Source organism: Lagenorhynchus albirostris, chromosome 6 (assembly GCF_949774975.1).
Source record: "Lagenorhynchus albirostris chromosome 6, mLagAlb1.1, whole genome shotgun sequence".
In the NCBI taxonomy this organism is placed as follows: Eukaryota; Metazoa; Chordata; class Mammalia; order Artiodactyla; family Delphinidae; genus Lagenorhynchus; species Lagenorhynchus albirostris.
In genome coordinates, this window is record NC_083100.1 from 77,589,512 (window position 1) to 77,607,088 (window position 17,577).

At 35.5% G+C, this 17,577-nt stretch overlaps 1 protein-coding gene across 4 annotated transcripts in view; it reads right to left on the reverse strand.

Annotated features, from left to right (window-relative positions):
• Nucleotides 1–1,746: 1,746 nt before the first annotated feature.
• Nucleotides 1,747–17,577, reverse strand: part of ARL6IP6 (ADP ribosylation factor like GTPase 6 interacting protein 6) — a 45,245-nt gene continuing 29,414 nt past the window's right edge. For 2 of the 4 annotated variants that reach the window (XM_060152872.1, XM_060152869.1), the window contains exon 4: nt 1,747–3,157. In XM_060152872.1, the coding sequence (XP_060008855.1) occupies nt 3,064–3,157 (94 nt within the window). In that variant the 3' untranslated portion in view covers nt 1,747–3,063. Of the gene's footprint in view, nt 3,158–5,862; nt 5,908–8,754; nt 8,868–17,577 lie in introns of those variants that run through there. The other 2 variants (XM_060152870.1, XM_060152871.1) reach the window with 2 other exon arrangements.

The window sequence follows — 17,577 nt, forward strand, 5'->3', positions numbered from 1 at the left end:
TTGCTTCCTCCTCCTTGACCCTCTAATAGTTTTTTGATTCCTGCCTACCAGTTCTGAGAGTCACTGGATATCCTTCCAATAAATTCCTTTTCCTTAAGTTAGTCAGATGGTATATGTTGCTTGCAACATAGGGTCCTGATATAATGAAGTAAACAGAAATGGAAAAATATGGAAAAATTTCTTTTAAGATGTTTTACTAGAAGTCCGTCTTTTTTTTTTAAATAAGTCATTATCTTGGTGTTTTAGAACCTGAAAAAAAATTTTTTTAATTTATTTTTATTTTTGGCCGTGTTGGGTCTTCGATGCTGAACGTGGGCTTTCTCTAGTTGCGGCGAGCAGGGGCTACACTACGTTGTGGTGCGCGGGCTTCTCAATGCAGTGGCTTCTCGTTGCAGAGCACGGGCTCTAGGCACACAGGCTTCAGTAGCTGTGGCACACGGGTTCAGTAGTTGTGGCTCGTGGGCTCTAGAGCTCATGCTCCGTAGTTGTGGTGCAGGGACTTAGTTGCTCCGCAGCATGTGGGATCTTCCCAGACCAGGGCTCGAACCCATGTCTTCTGCACTGGCAGGTGGATTCTTAACCACTGTGCCACCAGGGAAGTCCAAGTCTATCTTATCTTTTCAAAGACCCCACTTTTGGTACTGGATATTGTTGTGGACTGCACGTTTGTGCCCCCCAAATCCCACCAAATTCATTTATTGAAACTAACTCCCCACAGGATGGTATTAGGAGGTGGGGCCTTTGGGAGGTAATTAGGTTATGCATGGTAAAGCCCCCAAGGTGGGATTAGAATCTTTCTAAGAGGAAGAGAGCTAGCCCTCTCTCTCCCCACCCAAGTAGGATACAATGAGAAGACAGCTATCTTCACTAGAACCCAACCATGCGGGCACCCTATTCTTGGACTTCCAGCTTTCAAAACTGTGAGAAAACCAAATTTCAAGAATGGCAGGGTCACCACTGGGCTTCAGGGACTAGAGGAATGTCATCAGTAGCATCAGTGTCAGCCTTATTCTTTCCCACTGAGTTTGGCTAAACCCTGGCTGCCAGCATCTCCTGGGCTTGTATCTTCCCAGCTTAATTTACCTTAATTTCAACTTGAAAAATCCTGGGAAGGGACTGGCCTAATTTAAGTCATGTCTCTATTCCTGTTGAAATCACTGTGGCCAGAAAAGATAAGAAACTAGAATTGGCCCAGCTTTGATTAGGTACTTATCCTCAATCACTCTGCTAATGAAGCAGGATAGTTTATATCTGGATTCTATGTTAGACTGGAGAGAGAAATTTCCCAAGAAAGAGGAGTGCTAGTCCAAAATAAACAGAGTTCCGGAAGAAGTATCTTACAGATATATATCTATATTATATATAGATATAATGTCTTACAGATATTTACATGTAAAGGGTCTACTATATGTTTCTTAGTCATAAGACAGAAAGATCTGGAAGAAGCTATCCAAATTTGATGATGGGGTGGGGGAGGGGGGACGACTTGGGAGGTGGAGAGAAAAGCCCTTTAGAGCCAAGGTTAGGGGGAAAGGAGGAGGTTGGGTGAGGAAGGCAGGAAGTGAAAATAGGTTCATATGACAACCGCTCTGGAAGGAATACTTAAGCCATGGGATTTGTGTATATGTATGTGTGTATATCTTACACCTCCCCCCATATTAATCTAAACACTTCAGATAATTTAAATTAGAGCAGCATTTGGCATTTCCAATAAAAGGTTTTTGAGTAGTAAAAAAATGTTAAGACTTTTAGAAACATTATTAAATCATTTACTCAGTAACAACAATCAGCAGATAACAGGAACACACTGCAGATACTCATTTCCCATTTGGCCTGAATAAGCAGTTTTGCTACACAATGCTATCCTAATGTAGGTTTTTCTGTGGCCAGGGAAAACAGTATTTAAAATAGTCCATCTTTCTAAAATTGAAGTGACTATTCTAAACAGGTATTTAGAAAGGAAGTGGGAACAATTAAGGCTTAATTACTACGAAAAAACAAAACAGCACAATTACAAAAGAACATTTAAATAGGAAAATAAGGAAACTATACATTAAAAAATTATACATGTACACACTGTATCAAAATACCTTTTCTATTTTGGTAACCAAATTTTGGAGATTAAAAACAAACTAGTTCAAGCATTTCTAAACATAAAAACTTCAGGTTTATATTTATTAAAAACAAGATAATATCAGTTTTGTTGAAGTAATCATATATACACCATGATAAATATTTGGAATTGTGAAAATGGAAATAGTGAATAGCTTTAAATTTCCTGAATATTTTCATGGCTTAAATAATTAAACTTTTTTGTTGTTTTTTTTAAAATAAGTTTACTTAGTTTTAAACTCAGGCCAGTGTGCTTTTCTTAAAAGACAAAATACTTATTAAAAACGGTAGGTATTAAGGTTTGCACGAACTAAAAAATAACATTTACATTTGCCTAGATGTAACAATTTAAAAACATACAAATTCAAGATATAGTAGGAAAATATGTAAAAAACCACATAAAGAACCATAGCCCATTAAAAAATATAAATGCACCTTCTATATATCGAAAACTAAATATTCTGATTTAAAAGTAGCTTCTGTAAAATGTCAAAGTAGTAGGCATTGTTTGCTTTCCTAATATAATGAATAAATAAGAAATATTTCTATCTCAAACAGTACTATCAGTATTTCTTAGCAAAAATGTAGTATATACATATACATGAAAAGGCAGGCATTGATACAGGATGTTCTGCATCCAAGTTTTCGGGTTTGAGTTCCATTAAAATGTGTTGTACAATTTATAAGGACAATGCACACAAAAGTAAAAAGATGAGGTAAACGTCTTACACTTTTAAGCATTACTTGAAACTTAATACTTAGATATTCCCAATGCCTAGGCTCTAGAACGATGCTTAAAAAGTCCTCCATAATGATGATGATATGACACGTATTTGAAGCACATAACGAGCAGCAGGTTTCTTGGTCTTCTGAGTAGGCAATGATGTTCTTCCCTGTTATTACAAAGCAATCGTGACTAAGTTTTGTCAAGAATATTGCTTCAGTGTGGGTTTACATGAGGCACCAAGCTACAGTAAGAGCAGCTACAATGCCATTCAAAATTGCCATACTATAGCCCATGTGGAAAGAATGTCCAGTCAGTTTCCTAGGGGGAGAAAAAAACAAACGAAAAAAGGAAAATGTAATTTGGTATAACAAAAACACCATCAGTTTTTATCAAATATGCTTACAATCTGGAAACATGTTTCCCAAATATCTTTTATACATTAATATACAAGTTAAAGAAGAGTATTAGACATCTTCAGAATTAGTAATAGATCTGTCAAATGTAAGTCTTGGTTATCAAATGTAATTTTTTCAATTTCATTACTTAGAGCAAAATGCTCAGTTTGATCCCTATAACTTCTTTACTGTGCCTCATAATCACATGCGTGTACCATCACCTAATTCTAAGGTACATATCTTGTTACATTACAAGCATGTTCTTTCATTTAAATTAGCATTGTGTTTCCCCACTCTCTTGTTCTCACTTATAACTTAAAATACATATTATTTCAAGTATTTGTCCTGTTTGTACCATTTTTTAGATTACATGAAGGAATTCTACTTTTTCTTTGAGCACTAAAAACAGCACTTGTCCATATGTGAGTCATAAATCAGATTATGTCTTTTATAGACATTTCAGTTCTCAATAGGTTACTTAAGTGGCTTTCAATGAGTTCCTAGGTGTCAGCAAAGACACTGTTTAATAGTTACTATGAGAGCCAAATAGCTCATGTGACATTTGTTCCCTCTATCAAGCAGCAATTTTACTTATTTTACTACATTTTCTTAACACTCCTTGCACTAATTGTATTGCAATAATACTCTTTGCTTATCCTAATAAGGATGAGACATACTAAAAAGAATAGAAGGTAGGGTCCAACTGGTGTCAGAGACAGACAAGAATCTTCTCACGGGAGCAATCCAAATCAAGGACATATGAGGAGGTACACACCAGCAGTACTAAGAATGGAAAGTCCTAAGTAATAAGGGCCCTGGGCTGAGAGGGTTATCATTCTCCTTGTCCTCTTCTTTCCTAAGCACAGATCAAAGCCAGGGAAGTACTTAGATCAACATTAACATCCGAAGACACCTCATTATAATGATTTCCACTCCAGTAAGATCAGTGGCAGAGAGTATAGAAGATACTCTCTTTGAAGAACAACCCCGTTGCATTCACCTGAGACTATAGAAGACCCTGACGTATCCTGATGGCCCCCTGTTTTGGTCCATGGGAGTTATTATTTACTCTCTCCACTCAATGTTACTCAACTGGGACTAGTTTAAGATGCTTCTCATGTGCCATTAAGGGCTAATCTACCTAGCTGTATTACCTACTGTACGGTAAAATAAAATAGATACACTAAATGCTTTGCTCCTTTTAAAAAAAGAATTCCTCCAAAAATTGATTAGGAAAAAGAAATCTAATCATAACTATCAGCATTATCATTCACTGTAAAAAAAAAATACTACTGACCTGAGAACATTTAAATTCATACTAACAAAGTTAATCATGGAACAGAATTTCAGGAGTTAATTGTTCTCTTCTACTAGTTTGAGAACCTGCATTCCCACAAAAATAGAAGAATCTCTAAAGTACAGTTTACTGAACTTTAGGAAATTATAATAACTACAATGTTGATATAATTGAACTTTACTGAGATATACAAGTTCAAATGCTTAGTGACCGTCACAAACCAGGCACAACAAGGAAATCTAATGGCAATGAAGAAATACTCCAGAGCAGTGATTCTTAGTCTTTCTACCATCTCAAACACACCATACTCCCACGGGGAACGTTGTAGCCATTGTCACACATGTACTGCCAGGCAAGGGACTAAAAATCTGACAAATCGCTTGATTTAAAGCTCCTTTTCAAACACCCACCGTGATTTTTCTCCCGAGGAAGATACAGAGAACCCCAGGTAAGTCTTCCCTCCTATGCCTCTTGTGATCTGTAAAAAGCTGAAGGTATCTTGATTCCCCTTTGTCAAAGCCTTTCATTTATTTCTTGTAGAGGGCACATTTTGAATTGAAAAATTATGACTAAGTATGGTGCCTATTTTACTCAATCTCTCTTTATATATATGCATTTTACTTTTTAAAGTATACACACTAGGGCTTCCCTGGTGGCGCAGTGGTTGAGAGTCCGCCTGCTGATGCAGGGGACACGGGTTTGTGCCCCGGTCCAGAAAGATCCCACATGCCGTGGAGCGACTGGGCCCGTGAGCCATGGCCGCTGAGCCTGCGCGTCCGGAGCCTGTGCTCCGCAACGGGAGAGGCCACAACAGTGAGAAGCCCACGTACCGCAAAAAAAATAAAAAATAAAAAAAATAAAATATACACAGTAAAGTGCAAATGCCTAACATATATACAGATCAATGAATCTTTATTATGGTATACCCTCATGTACCTACCATCCAGATCAAATACAGAACATTTCTAGCACCAGAGAAAGCTCCTTTGTTCCTCTCCCCTGTCAATATCCACCTTCCCTCACTCAAACCCTCAGATAACTACCACACTGTCTGCTATCATGATGACTTGTTTCACCTGCTGTTGAAACTCCATTTACATGGCATCATGATGTATTCTTTTGTGTCTGCATTCTTTCTCTCAAGTAGTGTTTGTGAAATTCATCCATGGTGCTGTAGTAGCACTGGTGTGTTCTTCTGTATTACAGTTTAGTACTCCATTGTATAAAAATACCAAAATTTATTTATCCATTCTACTACTGGGAATTCAGGTTGTTTCCAATTTGGCGCTCCTATAAAGAGAGCTACTATGAACATGATACTATGTACACACCTGTGGTGGGTGGTAAGCATCTGCACTCATTCCTCTTGGGAAGTCCTAGGAATGCAATTGCTGGGTTATAAGGCAGATGTATGATAAATGTGGCTTTAGTAGAAAGCATCAAACATTTCCCCCAAATAGTTGATTACTTTACACTTCTACCAACAACATATGAGAGTTTCAGTTGCTCCACAGTGTCACCAACATTTAGTATTGTCAGTCTTTTTTAATTTTAATAGACCTACAGATTTTGTTGTTGTGGTTTTAACAGTTATTTTTCTCATAACTAATGTATTTATTGCCCAATTATTATTTCATATATAAATGTGACTGAGAAAATAAATTCATGATGAAATTCTTTCCAAGTCATTCTCTCCTTATACCTAAAACATATTGTACAGATTAATTTCCCTAAAATACCCCTTTGCTCAAAATGCTTTTTTGTCAACTGGATATAAAATACAAGTGAGCAGAGCAAATAACAGAGTTAACAAGGTCAACTTTCCTTGATGTCAATTTTCAAAGATGTGGCAATGGACTAGCAAATGAGATACTGTGGTATAAAGGGAAAAGGACAAAACCAGGAGAAGTGAACTTACACACTTAAGATTTCATGGTTATCAAGTAAAGGACTGGATCAGATAAACTTAAGATCCCTTACAGTTTTAAATTTCTATGACTATTCAAGTAGCAAAGACAGAATAAGTAAAAACACTTGAATGAGATTATGTAGTTTTTTCCTACCTATTAAAATTGGCTAATTCATCAACATTACCTGTGCTTAAACTGAAACAATGATGTAGGGAGTATAACTATCAATACATAAATATTTTAGTCCCAAAGAATCAATCCAGGAGACACACAAATATAATGAAAATTAATATATGACCTCACTTAACATACTAATCCAAAATTTTAAGACCTGACTATTCAGTTGACCATTTAAAAATAGGTAGAAAAATACACAGAGAACTCAATGACAAAACCAGAATGTTTCCCAAAGTAAATGTTAGGATTCTTAAATATGGATTTTATTATCCTGAGATAAAGTTCTAGTCCACTGCAGTACATTTCTGAAATCAATATGGAAATGGGAGATATTGCTCAATAAGAAAAAATTACTAGAGAAAACATGGTTACAAAGAAAGGCTCATTATAATAGAACTATTTCCATATCCTAAAAGATTAGTTATAAAAAGGTACTATTTTGTTTTGGTTCTAAAGAATTCCCTTCTAAGAAGAAAGAATCCTACAAAAAAGTACTCATGTGGTTCCTATTAGTGGTTAAGAGTTCGAGCTCTGTAGCTAAACAGAGATGGTTTGAGGGCCAAGCTTTGCCACTTACAAGGGGTATGAAGCCAGAATTATTTGACCTCTGAGCCTCAATTTCCCAAAATGGAAATGAAAATAAAATCTACCCTTATAAAGTTTTTATGAGAATCAGGTGTCTGGCACATACCAAATGATCAATAAACGTTAGCCACTATCTAGTACAGAAAAGAAAGCTTCGCTACAGATGAGATTTTAAAAAATTCTTTTCACCTTCTACTTCAACTCTTCCTTCCTTCTAAGTAAAACACCTAAATCCAGACCCATCCCCAATCCAAAACAGAGAAAAAAACAATAACATACAAGCAGACTCAGGAGGTGGAGGGAAGAATGAGACTGAAGAATTATAGGTTTGTGTGCATTTCTGCTTGGTATTACCCTCTTCCTATGAGTTCTTAATCACTCCTCCCTTTATAATTCACTAGAGAACTCAGACTTCCACTATTTATATCTAGATTTTGTAGTCTGGAAATGTACTTTCTAGCAATATATTTATATTTAGCAGAAACTTGTAAAGTGAATAAATCATCATATACCTTAATTATTTTCATTTATTCAGGAATGGAATACATTTCAAATTTAAGATTCAAATTAATTCAATGATTCTGGCAATTTAAGTGACTATGCTCTTACTTTTGAACCACAAATAAAAGCACTGAATAAGCCACTGTCAAAAGTTTCATATAAATTACCTTTGTTTATTTAAGAGAGAGACCAAACAGATTAGCAGCTTTTTTTCCATTTCATGTTGTTTATTGTTTTTACTCTAGCCTTGGTTTGGCTGACTCCAAACTGAATCTCTGTACTACATACTAGACTCCACGTTCTTGAAATCTTCATTCCTTACCATATTAATTCCTGTATTTCCTTTCCCTCACATATATTCCCACATTTCAGACATGTTTTTATGACAGAACTCCTGCAATTTAATACAGTAGCATCACTGCCAACTGATTTTGCTCTAAGCAGAAAGCTCTCTGCTTGTCAGAATAGGAAATTATATTAAAGTCCTACATTAAGAACCAGCTGGCTATTTGTTTCTGTGTCTGACTGACTCAGTAGGAGACAGGATGAACTAGCTGGTACTAATCTATTCCTTCTTCACACATCTGAGCTGCCTTTTATTTCTCATTCTATACCTAGCCAAGAAATCTCTAATTCCTAAAGAATTTTAAGCTGTGTGAGCTTGGTTGGAGTAACTATCAGTTCTTTATCTGGAGTCAAAAGTTCTTAAGCCAAACCCAAAATCTGAAAGAAAATACTAAACCTCACCATATTTCAATCACTTACCAAGCATTTTTTATGTTTCTTTCAGAAACACAAAATGATACAACAAATTACTTACAGAAATTGCTGGGGAACTGTGTGTATTCCAAATAACTTTACCAGTGTTATTTAAGAAATAAGGGTTAGAATTTCAAAGAGAAAGCTTTCTTCACTGAGGAAATGCTATATCTCTCATTTAGAAAAAAACATATATTACATTCACCCTTTATACTCTAAAGTTCTTTATTTTATAATTTTCTTAACTTTCTTTCCATTATTTTACTTCACCAAAATTTACAGTATGAATTTCCTATATCAGGCATTATATATGGGAGACAGAGAAGTAAGCAAGAATCAATGTTGTCCTCAAAGATGTGTCTAGTCACACAGTGTGCTAAGTAAAGTTCTGTAGACAGCATTACCTGGAAGACAAAAGAGCCATTCGATTTGTAGAAGGGGAGAGATTTTAAAGAAGAGTCAACACCTGAGCTAAAACTGAGTATGACTAATTTAGAGTTCTAAACAAATACAATATGTGCAGAAGCAACACACAATGGAGAATGCAGGAAATCGTTAATAGTTTGGTATGGTGAGAGTGAAAGACTTGGAAAGCTAACTTTCATTCCACAGGGTGTTTAAACATGGCTCTATTATTTACAGGACTACTTTAGCCTACCTGGAAATCTAATTCCCCATCTTTAAAATAAGGTTAATAATTCCTCTCTTTAGTGTTCCTGTGAAGACTAAATGAGTTACTATTAACAAGCACTTGTTGCAGTGCCTCCCATTTACTGAGCACACGATCATAAACACAATAAATGTCAACCATTATTTTTTATCCTTGACTGGCTGGAGTTACTGGGGGAGAAGGAAGAACTGAAGGTGATGCCAGGTTTCTCATTTGAGTTACTGGCTGGATGAAACACCGTTCACCATGATAGGGAACCCAAGAGAAGGTACAGGTCGGTGGGAAGTGGGAAATAATGAAGTCAATTTAAGATGTGCTAAACTGCAAATACCTGTGGGACACTGAAGTAAAAACTCCCAGTAAGCAACAGGAAATACAAATGAAAACCAAAAGGAAGATTCTCAGGACAGAGGCTCAAGACAGGCTAGACAGACTAAGAAATTTTTGGCCAGACTTCTGCTACTCAAAGTAGTAGCTTATGAAACAGGATTCCACAAGTGAGAAATAGTGATCAGAAAGCTGGACAGGAGGGAGTGATGCCAGAGAAATTAAGAAAGAAAAGCATTTCGAAAAGGAATGATAAACCGTTTCAAATAATGGATTGAAAATGAAAGTTAAATTTTGTAATTAAGAGTTCTGCAGGCAATTCAAGGAGAAAAATGGTAGTGTAGGAGTGAACACACGACACATGTGGTAGCACCTACAGTCACTGTGAAACAGGGACTATCTCTTCTCTAGTCTTTTTTTTTTTTTTTTAATTTATTTATTTATTTATTTATGGCTGTGTTGGGTCTTCGTTTCTGTGCGAGGGCTTTCTCCAGCTGTGGCAAGCAGGGGCCACTCTTCATCGCGGCGCACGGGCCTCTCACTATCGCGGCCTCTCTTGTTGCGGAGCACAGGCTCCGGACGCACAGGCTCAGTAGTTGTGGCTCACGGGCCCAGTTGCTCCGCGGCATGTGGGATCTTCCCAGACCAGGGCTTGAACCCGTGTCCCTTGCATTGGCAGGCGGATTCCTAACCACTGAGCCACTGGGGAAGCCCCTCTTCTCTAGTCTTATAAGATATTTAGCTATGGAGAGATCTGGGCATGAGGATTTTTTTCTCTAACACAGGAGAAACTTGAATGTTTAAAAAATATCCTAACAAGAATATTGGATATAAAAGGAAAGGCTGAAGGTATATGAAAAGGGGAGGTGCGGTGGGAAGGGGGGGGCGGTGGATCTACAACAAAGGAAGTAAAATTGGGAGAAGAACACTTTATTCTGAGATAAAAGAAATGGGTGGTAATGATGAAAGTGGATGTAAATTTAAGTTCGTAATCATGAAAGGGGGAGGGAAGAAGCAGGAAGTACTCTCATGATGACCTTTCATGAAACTGGAAGTGAAGTCCACTGAAAACTAAAATGCAAAGTGAAGATTTGGAATAGCTACAGAAAAAAATGGGAAAGGGATGTAAGACAGACGGATGGATGATTGATAGTGCTAGCTAATACGATTCTAGTTCAGACTACAAAGGTTGTGAACTCTAGTTACTCAGATCTTACTTTGGATGATTCAGCTCTGCCTCTTGATCCATTTTATATGGAACATCACAGCCCTTGGCCTACTTTAGAATGGATTTTAGGTCTTCTGCTTTTACAACATTTCGTTAGTTCCAGGCTCTCTCCTACCTGACCTTTCTTTGACCTCTATAACTTTGCAATTTTACAGGGCAGGCACTTCATCCTTCCTTCTCTGTACAAGGCCTGGTAAAAGGAAGCTAGTTTTACTTATAGTTCCTAGTCTATTTCTTAACCCTGAAAAATTCTTCCCATTCTTGGCAAGGAAGTAACTTGTAGACTCGCAATCTAAAAGAAGTGAGTAAAATTAATACAATGGGTTTTTTTTATAACTCATTTATTTTGTTATAATTTTAAACATCCTCAAATTGTAAGCTTTCCTGTTCGTTCAAACAGCCTTTAGCTGACCTTTCATCACTACTTCATCATCATCATTTATTCATTAAAACTCAGATATTCAGGAAAAGTTATTATGTTCACCATTTAGGTGTGCAGTAATTATTATAAATTAGTATAAATTAGTGTAAAATGAGATTTTTAGAAATGTGTGTTACATCCTAACAACTATAAAACTAACCTGAACAAACAAGCCCACTCCATCTTACACTGAATATATATAAACATATATATACTTTTTAACCAAAAATTAGAAATTTTTTATAAGCAATATCTAATTTCAGAGTCGTCTCCTAAAGGAGGGCTTGGCAAGCTAAGGTACACCTATCCTGCCACCTATTTCTTTTTATTGGAACATAGTCTCACTCATTCCTTTAAGTATTGTCTTTGGCTGCTTTGGTGCTACAATGGCAGAGTTGAAGAGTTGTAACAGGGACCACATGGCCCACAAAGCCAAAAATACCACTTGGACCCTTACAGAAAAAGTTTGCCAAGTTTTGTCCTAAAGCCTTCCTCTTCAAAGTGTACTCCAGAGATCAGCAATATATTGGCATTGCCTGGGACTTTCTTAGAAATTCAGAATCTCAGACCACACGCCAGACATGCTGAATCAGAATCTCTCTTCAGCTAGAACTTCTGGTGATTCTAAGATCCTCAAAGTGAATACTACCACTATCTGGAAATATATAAATTAGCAAAGAGATTTCCCAGGAGATCATCACTTGAAAAATCTATCCCAATTGCTTTCTACATGAAAATTTCAAAAACTACTATAGTTTTAAACAAAAAAAATATATAAGTTGAACAAATACTTTAAAAACTTGTTTGTTTCATTGTATCATCATGTTCCCATACAGATTTTGACTTCTTTAAAATGTTATATGACAGATAACTCAAATAAGAAATCAGGTAAGACTATGCAGGAATTAAAAAAAGAAAATTCCCCCATTTGTCCCTCTCTTCTTTTTGTATATATTTACCTTGCTAGGACAGTTGGCTACACATTGGATGTATTGTATAAGTGTGTATGCATATATACATTTGTATTTCTTTCTTTTTTTTTTTTAATACATTTGTATTTCAAAGTAACCTGTCAGGATAAAATACAGCAAAATATTTTTTTAGAATCAAGTACCAGAGAATAAGACTAAAACTATCATGTTAGCTAGTTTACCAGATTTTAAGGTATAGTTATATTTGGGTGGAGTGATGTATTTCAAATGCATATACCACACAAACCATATACACACATACATATGTGTGTGTGTATATATATATATATATATATACACACACACAGTCATAAGGTTTTAGTAATCAAGACTACAAATATAGAATTATTTAAAAAATATGTGTGATATGATTATACTATTATAAAAACAGAAATATTTGCATGTGTATAGATTTTTTAAAAATCTGAGGTATAATTCCCAGTCTGTTAACACTAGTTAGTTCAGAGTTATTTGAAATCAGATTTTGCAGCCTTTAACTTTCTGAGTTATATAATTCTGTGATGCATGTATTAATTCTGTAATCATTAAAAAAAAACCAGTAAGGGGAAATTTTATATCAGTCACTGTCCTAGCAAATAAATTTCTCAATTATTATTTAAAATAGAAAATGCTATTAAAATATAAAGTCGTGGGCTTCCCTGGTGGTGCAGTGGTTGAGAGTCCACCTGCCGATGCAGGGGACACGGGTTCGTGCCCCGGTCCGGGAAGATACCACATGCCGCGGAGCAGCTAGGCCCGTGGGCCACGACCGCTGAGCCTGCGCGTCCGGAGCCTGTGCTCCGCAACGGGAGAGGCCACAACAGTGAAAGGCCCGCGTACCGCAAAAAAAAAATATATATATAGATATAGATATATATATAAAGTTGTGAGAAAAATGACTACTGGCTTCAAGGTTTCATGATAAATCTGAGGTAAAGACTATCTGGAGAAACATATACTTAGAAGATGTAAAAAGTGAGGAAAAAAGTATAAAATGTATATACACTTAATGTTGAGCTATAATGTATCATTCTTAACACCTAGAAACTGATGTTGAACATTTTAAGCATTTACTCCATTGCCTCATTAGCCCTGTAATTAGGCTAATGATGTGCATTATGAATAAGTATCAGTTATAAAGTAGCCACCATTTTAATGGAGCAAGTTGATTTATCAATCTACACAATATGTTATAATGGAATTCAAAATTTCAGCTTTAAGGATTATCTCATTTTTATTTTGTTTTCCCCATATACTCCTTTATTATCCTTTTAATGTCCATGGGATCTGTAGTGATGTCCCCTCTTTAATTTCTTTTTTTTTTTAATTTTTATTGGAGTATAGTTGCTTTACAATATAAAGTGTGTTAGTTTCTACTGTACAGCAAAGTGAATCAGCAATACGTATACATATATCCCTTCTCTTTTGATTTCCTTCCCATTTAGGTCACCACAGAGCACTGAGTAGAGTTCCCTGTTCTATACAGCAGGTTCTCATTAGTTATCTATCTTATACATAGTATCAATAGTGTTTATATGTCAATCCCAATCTCCCAATTTATCCTAACCCCCCTTTCCCCCTTGGTATCCATACGTTTGTTCTCTACATCTGTGTCTCTATTTCTGCTTTGTAAATAAGATTGTCTATACCAGTTTTTTCAGATTCCATATATATGTGTTAATATATGATATTTGTTTTTCTCTTTCTGACTTACTTCACTCTGTATGACAGTCTCTAGGTCCATTCATGTCTCTACAAATGACCCAATTTCATTCCTTTTTATGGCTGAGTAATATTCCATTGTATATATGTACCACATCTTCTTCTTCCATTCGTCTGCTGATGGACATTTAGGTTGTTTCTATGTCCTGGCTATTATACATAGTGCTGCAATTAAGAATGGGGTGCATGTGTCTTTTTGAATTCTGGTTTTCTCTGGGTATATCCCAGTAGTGGGATTGCTGGGTCATATGGCAGTTCTATTTTTAGTTTTTAAAGGAACCTCCATACTGTTCTCCATAGTGACTGTATCAATTTACATTCCCACCAACAATGCATGAAGGGTTTCCTCATTTTTAAAAGGCTTTCTTTACCTTAGCACTAAGTTTCCTAGCTATACTGCCAACGTCTCTGGTCCTACTTCTGCTTCTCAAGCATAAGGTTAGTCTTTATGATCTCTTTAATCCCTTCTGGATCTCAATTCTGCAATAATTATGCCTCCATATATACACTAAAGTCCTTCATCTAGAATTTTACCGACTAGAACTTTTAATTGAATCACAACCCTATGCTTTGCTGGTGTGATATTAACTAACTTAATAACGTACAGGCTCTGAAAGATCCTAACAATGAACAAAGTTCCTTAACATGGAATTAAAATGTATACATTTAAGATATCTCTCATTGTACTACAACTCCCTGAAAATCAGTCAGAGAGAAATAAATGTATATCTGGTTGGATGAAACTGCATACTAACCTACACTCTACTTTACTTATATGCAGCAGTCTACTTGGTTGCAAATTGAATTATGTCAGACATGTTAACTTTATTCACCAGTATATCGAGGTAGCAAAATGCCTTAGGATATCTATCTGTCCTGGACACTACCTTGGTTAGACAAAGTCCTTATTCATTAGAAAGTTAGGCCAAACAGTACAAAAAGTACAAGAAAAATGGGATTCCCAAGCCTTTAGATTTCATGAGTCAGTTTAAAAATGATTTTTTTTTTTAAGAAAGGAAGTAACTGACTCCATGTTTTGTTGTCAAACTTGTTTTGCCAGGAACAGGTTTGAAAACCACTACAATCTACTATCAGCATAATTTCATACAAGAAAGAGCATCTTATTATCAAAAGAATAAAAAGGAGAATAACCAAAAGGATAAAGATCTCAAGATAAATAACAATTAGTCAACAAAAGATAATTGGCAACAAGTGGTAGGCCATAGTCAGATATCCAGCTTGAAAAATCTCAATTAAGGAAAGGAAAGAAAAGCTCTGGGACTATATCTGCTTTATCATCTGATGTATCTGTTGCTTTAACTAGTAAAGTTATACTTTTGCCTATGAGGGTAGGCATCATTGTTTTTAACCCATTTTGGAGAGAGGAAATTAAGGCTCAGAGACACCAGCTGACTTTCTCAAAAGCTCTTCTGGCAGTATATGGTATAGCCTGCATTTGGAAGTCACTTCCTGACTTATAAGCCCTTTTTAATATACCAGGCTGCCTAGTAATTTATAAAGATTGTTGAACACACAGAAAGGGTTCCAAGTTCAACACTGCCACATGCTATCTCTTATGTATTTCTTATCAGTGCTATTCTGTACATATGGATACCCATGTCTTTTCAGCAGCCCAAACATAACACATTGTAAATTAGCATAAGCAAAAGCCATAGCAAACAGGTGCAAACACTTACTAGCTATATTGCTTTATGAAAATAACAAAGAAACCAAGAATATTTGATGAGTTCTTATAAGATTTTGTTACATCTATTTAAGTCTCCATTCAGAACTTTAATAGAATATATTTTATAAGACACGCATATATTTTAACCTTCACTTCAATAAGCCACAGTGTGGTGCCATCAATACATTCATTAATAGTGACAGCATTACAACTGCTGGCTCCAAACAGTCCCTAGATAATGAAACTTCACGATACTCAAATATCAAGGCCAAGTTCTTGATCTATCTCTTTTGTCAGTAGTTTTTCCTCTCCTACTGCAATTAGCCATCTGATATCTGTTTCATCAGTCCATGGCAATAAAGAATCTGATCTGACAAAGAGGCAGCCCTCCAAAGTCTGTATGAAAGAGTCATAGCATCAATTTATTGTGCTCAATGTTAAATCTAGTGTGCTTAGAAAAGAAACTTCTAATTTAAATACTAAATCACCCACTTTTCCTGACCTTCAAGACTTATATTACTGCCCAAGAACCCACAACCCCTTTTCTATTATGATTTTACTATTCTGTTTTGTACTGTATTTTAACCCCCAATAATTAAGGCCCCTAATGTCAAGAAGAGCAAGAAGTCAGAGAAGACCCTTTAATAACATAGAAAAATAAACTTAATGTTGAGTAGAAAGGGTATTATTATAATACAGCAATGGCAATCCTAAATCCTGAATCTGCTTCCCTCCTACAACAATAGTAACACCAAACACATTCATGTACAAATGTAATGGAGATTTAAATGTTTCAGCATCTGATTACATCCAGAACTTTACACAGAAAATAACACATGAAACAGTATCAGATCACATGTGTTAATTTTTATTCTGTAAAATAGTTACCAAAAAGAGTTTACCAAAAAGCAATTCGAATGAAAATCAACTGTTCCCATTTCTTTCTTACTTCAAATTTACTTTGCAAATACCAAATACCACTGTAAGAAAATACAATTTTAAAAAAAAGCTGCATAAAAATAAATTTAAACTGAAGTTAAAGCATGTGTTTATTGACATCGAGTGTCCTGATATTTACCAAATACCATTAGTGGTTGGAAGAAGAAACATAAAGGTGAATAATTCAGAGTGATCTAGACAAAAAGACCAAGAGCATCAGCAGTAGATACCCCGGTTTGTATATTTACTATGAAACACTGTAGATTGCCAATCAAATTCTATAAATTATATTTTAAGCAGGCTTTAGTGAAGACACTACTCTCTACCTTAGCACATCCCTAGAAATCATGACATAATAACCAATAATTGTAAAGGTTCCCTGCATTTTGACCATAAGTCCCACATCAAATAAGTCATAAATACAAGCAATAATACATTTAAAAGCAAATACCAAACTTCAAACTTCTCTACCAATATAAAAGTGAATTTATGCTCTTAGTTCTATAAAACGAACATCCAACTATGCCTTCCTATCTGCCTCATTTTAGGAAATACACAGATGTGACCATCTCAGAGGCACTCAAAAGACAAATACTAACTTTGATTTTGAGTCTAATTATAACAAAAATACAGTATTTTGCTTATTTCTGATAATTCAAAATGGCTACTTCAGGGATAATTTTGAGGGTTTTGGTCTCTTTTAAAGCTATCTAAGAAAACTTAAAATGATGTCTACTTTTTCCTTTAACAAGTATTCCTATATCCTTAATAACTTGAAATACAAGCATTGGTTTTTCCTCCTTGGAAATGAGTCTCTGTGGGTATTACCAGCACAAAATAATAGTCCTATCCCTATAATGAAGTAACACCCTTAACTTATTTAAGAATACTGGCCCTTAAAAAAATTGGTCCTTGAACTCTGACTCTACGTAAAAGTACTATAAGATAGACAAACTTAATGATTTATTTAACTATTTTTCATATCACTTTTTTTGACTCAATTACAAAACTAATGAGCTGTCTACATTGTGCTTTTTGCTAGACCCATCATATATATTATCATTTCCCCAATAAATTTATTTTTAGACTATAAAGTAACATTTTTACCCTAGCCTGGACCTATTATAATCACTGAGTTATTTATTAGCA